Source organism: Centroberyx gerrardi, chromosome 1 (assembly GCF_048128805.1).
Source record: "Centroberyx gerrardi isolate f3 chromosome 1, fCenGer3.hap1.cur.20231027, whole genome shotgun sequence".
In the NCBI taxonomy this organism is placed as follows: domain Eukaryota; kingdom Metazoa; phylum Chordata; class Actinopteri; order Beryciformes; family Berycidae; genus Centroberyx; species Centroberyx gerrardi.
In genome coordinates, this window is record NC_135997.1 from 37907896 (window position 1) to 37912310 (window position 4415).

Sequence of the window (4415 nt, forward strand, 5' to 3'; positions counted from 1 at the left end):
AAAAAAATAAATACAAAAAATGAATGCTCCTATGACATTTTGTTAACTTCACAAACTGAAGATCTTGGGGACGGGGTGGTTGGGGTGGAACAGCTATCATCACCAAATGGAGAAGGATTATATCCAATAAAGGGTTTCCTTTGTGTGTGTGTGTGTGTGTGTGTGTGTGTATGTGTGTGTGTGTGGGGGGATTATAACGCTTTATTAATGAGTGCATACACACTAAAATGCTTTGTTGATTCAACACAAATTGGCATTTAACCCAAATTCTAGTTTATATTCACTATGTTAGAGGTTGAATTTAATCTCATGATCAGGTTTTTATTATTAAATTTCAGTATGCCTTACAGTTATGTTAAATGTTATTTAAATTAATAGATAAACACAAACACAAGAAAATGTAACAGTTTATAATAGTTTGTAATAGTTTATTCATTAAAGTTATGTTATGACATGAGGGGGAGGCAGTCAGGGGGCGGGGTCCGGAGGAGGGGCGGGGTCAGGAGAGGGGCAGGGTCAGGGGGCGGGGTCAGGTCGTCTTCAGTTGGCAGCCAGGATCTGGTCGACCCAGCTGCGCAGCTCGGTGACGCGGGCGTAGACGGCGGGGGTGGAGGTGGAGCAACGGCTGCTTCCCCAGGACACGATACCAACCAGAGTCCACATGTTGTCCTTCTCACAGACCAGAGGACCGCCAGAGTCTCCCTGAGGGGGGGGGGGGGGGGAGTCAGTCAGTACTTCACATGTTCATGTGTTTACTTGTTACTTACAGACCATCATACATCTGTCTGCGGAGGAGGCGGAGTCTCACCATGCAGGACGTGGCTCCCGCTGCTCCGGCGCAGATCATCACGTCGGTGATGTTGCTGCCCCAGTACTTCTTGCAGTCCTGGTTGGACATCAGAGGCAGACTGGCCTGCTGCAGCTTGTTGGGAGTCATGGGAGCTGAGGAGAGAGAGAGAGAGAGAGAGAGAGAGAGAGAGAGAGAGAGAGAGAGAGAGAGAGAGAGAGAGAGAGAGTTGATCACCTGAGTTGTGGCTGATGCTCCAGATTCCTCTCCTCTTAACACTCTGTCCATATAGTTCTATTGCTGTTCATCTGTTATTTCTTGTTATGATGGATTTCTGTTTTATGAGACAAATATACGTTTTGCCTTTCTTTCATTTTTCTGGATGAGCACTATCAGAGCACAGTGAAAGTGTGTGTGTGTGTGTGTGTGTCACCGTTGTAGCGGGTCAGGCCCCAGCCGGAGGTGACGCAGGTCATGCCGGGGGCGAAGACGTCGCTGGACTGGGCCAGGCAGACGGGAGACACGTTGGTTCCCAGGCGGGCGGGCGTGGACAGCTTGATCAGGCTGATGTCGTTGTTGATGGTGTTGGAGTTCCACTTGGGGTGGGTGAACACCTGGGGGGCGACATGGTGGAAGTGTGAGTGTTATTACAGTTACTGTATAACTATAATATAACATAGTTAGACCTACAACAATACTACAGTAATATGGGTGTACAGATGAGCAGGCGGTCACCTTGGCGGGCTTCAGGATCTGGGTGTCCTCGCTGGTGGAGCCGCTGCCCTTATCGTGCTCTCCAACAATCACACGGTGGTAAGTCCTGACCAGACAGTTAGTGCCAGTTAGTATGTTAAGCAGGCCTAACTACTGTGTACCTCTGCTGCTAGTAACATGTTCTTTTTATATAAAAACATGTAGAGGTATTCAGTTATACACAGAAAGAACCAACTATGTTTTCATATCAATTCAGATGCAGTTTGCATGACCTCGCCTCTGAATATCAGTCCGGATCAGACACTGACACATACTGACAGATTGTAGTTTTAGCTCTAGGCAGAAATAATCTGATTGGTTCAGTTAAACCTCAGGGGGCGGAGCCAAGAAGCCGTTTTCTCAGAGCGCAAGTTAGCTAACTGACAAACCTGAATGGCATCTGGTCAAAATAGAAATAGAAATGTTTGTAGAACTAAAACTACAATCTGAGTCCAAATCCACTTTCAGTGAGTAGAATAAGTAGAATAAGCTTTGCAGCATACAGGCAGCCAGCAGTAAGGAGGTCAGGGGTCAGGGGTCAGGGGTCAGAGGTCAACAGATGTTTATTTAACAGACCTGACGTTGCAGTGAGCAGCAGTGACGACCCAGTTCTCGTTGATCAGAGATCCACCGCAGAAGTGGAAGCCGTTGGATTGCTGAGTGAAAAACAAACTGCTTACTACAATATTTACACCTAGATACAGACTATACTCATTCTCTATGAATACTGTTATTATGTTTTATGTAGATATATATATATATATATATATATACATATATATGTTATACTGTTACATTTGTCAGAGTATCATAAAAGGTTTTGACTGTCTAGACTTCTGAGAAGCTGGAAAACACACAGACATGAACTTCTAGTGCTGAGAAGACTGAATATTAGAATAATTTATGTCAAACGGTTCTTAATGCTGAAGTTTGTAATGTCTGTGTGAAGCAGATCTACGTCCTGTCTGTGTGAAGCAGATCTACGTCCTGTCTGTGTGAAGCAGATCTACGTCCTGTCTGTGTGAAGCAGATCTACGTGCTGTCTGTGTGAAGCAGATCTACGTCCTGTCTGTGTGAAGCAGATCTACGTGCTGTCTGTGTGAAACAGATCTACGTCCTGTCTGTGTGAAGCAGATCTACGTGCTGTCTGTGTGAAGCAGATCTACGTCCTGTCTGTGTGAAGCAGATCTACGTCCTGTCTGTGTGAAGCAGATCTACGTCCTGTCTGTGTGAAGCAGATCTACGTGCTGTCTGTGTGAAGCAGATCTACGTCCTGTCTGTGTGAAGCAGATCTACGTCCTGTCTGTGTGAAGCAGATCTACGTGCTGTCTGTGTGAAGCAGATCTACGTCCTGTCTGTGTGAAGCAGATCTACGTCCTGTCTGTGTGAAGCAGATCTACGTGCTGTCTGTGTGAAACAGATCTACGTGCTGTGTGAGCGTCAGGCTGACCTGCAGGGAGACCTGCCAGGGCCAGGAGTGAGGCACCGCCTCCTCGCCGTTCACGATGCGGGCGTAGCCAGTCACCTGGGGGGGGATGGCAGGAGTACCGCAGCCTGGGGGGGGGGCAACAGGTTACTGATAGCTTCTAACACTGGAATTACATGGGTTCATCTGACATTTTGGGTGGTGAAAACTGCAAATTATAAACAGTTTGACATATGGGATTTGAAAAACTTTGACACTAAACACCTTAAAGTTGCACAAGGCAACTTCACATCTACAGAGCTGCTACAGACTTCTGCTCAGCAGCTTCAGCTCTACAGAGGCTGCTGGATTTTGGGCAACAAGCCGTCAGCTGGAGGGTTTGAATATAATAATAAAGACTGATTCCTAGCATGGTTTTGAAAATCTAACAATGCTGGATTGTGCAGAAAGTCTAGCAAAAGTCATTGAGGAACATTTTGAAAGCTTAAATATTTCAGTTCAGGTGAAGTTCAGCTTGGCCTTTCTGCTGTGAATCCAAACTCATGACTGTCCTCAGTATATCAATATATCAATATATCAGTAGAACACCAAGAGTCTGTCTACAGGAGTGAGTCTTGGGAGTTTTCAGATTTTTTGAGCAAGTAACTACTTTAAATCCCCAACAGAAGAAGAGTCTTGTTTCTCACCATAAGCGGCGCTGATGAAGGCGAAGCAGGAAACGATCCAGAGGAAAGCCATTGTGACGATGTGACGCCGGACCGGACCCAGGGCCGCGTTTTTATCCCCAAACCCCGCTCCGCATCGACCAATCGGAGGCCAGGGTTCGTCCGACTCGGCTCCAGCTGGTTATCGGGTCCGGCGGCCCGTCCGTTCTCACAGCTGATCTGAGCGCAGCCTGACCTTCACTTCACTGAGAAAACAGCTGCAGCAGGTGGAGGAAACACTCAGAGTCTCAGGCAGAGCAGCAGATTAGAGACGGAGAGGAGTCCTGTAGGAAAAAGTTATTTTGGGGGATTTATTCTTTTTCTGTTATCCTTTAAAGACAAATGGACTGTGACTGATGTTTATTGATTTGACACTGCTCAATATGTCTGTAAGGTGGGGGAAGAAGGAAGGAATCCTTATTTATTTACAATCTGAATGAGATGGAAACTACGATACTGGAATTCATTGTTTGTAATGTCATTTGAAGGTGAATGGTAGATGTACCGACAACATGCACTCTGTGTTCAGTATTGTACCTTTTGTTTGATCACTTTGTTTCACTGTCTGTCACTCCATGTGGGCTGAGCACCAGTGTGTGTGTACCTGTATGACACTATAATAAAATCAAATCAAATCAAAATCAAATCTTATTTTACTGAGGGAAAAACTGCAAGGGATTGAGGAGAACACTGTTTTCTATTCTATTCTATTCTATTCTATTCCAAGCTGGGAGTCTGAATAGAA

The 4415-nt window shown here is 45.7% G+C and overlaps 1 protein-coding gene across 1 annotated transcript; it reads right to left on the reverse strand.

The window, feature by feature from the left end:
- Positions 1-540: 540 nt before the first annotated feature.
- On the reverse strand, positions 541-3704 carry LOC139929112 (chymotrypsin B). The gene is made up of 7 exons (XM_071921887.1): positions 3653-3704; positions 2991-3094; positions 2117-2196; positions 1523-1607; positions 1221-1401; positions 809-942; positions 541-702 (listed from the first exon to the last, which is right to left on the reverse strand). Exons 1-7 carry the CDS (start codon positions 3702-3704, stop codon positions 541-543), a joined length of 798 nt encoding a protein of 265 aa, XP_071777988.1.
- Between the last annotated feature and the right edge of the window lie 711 nt (positions 3705-4415).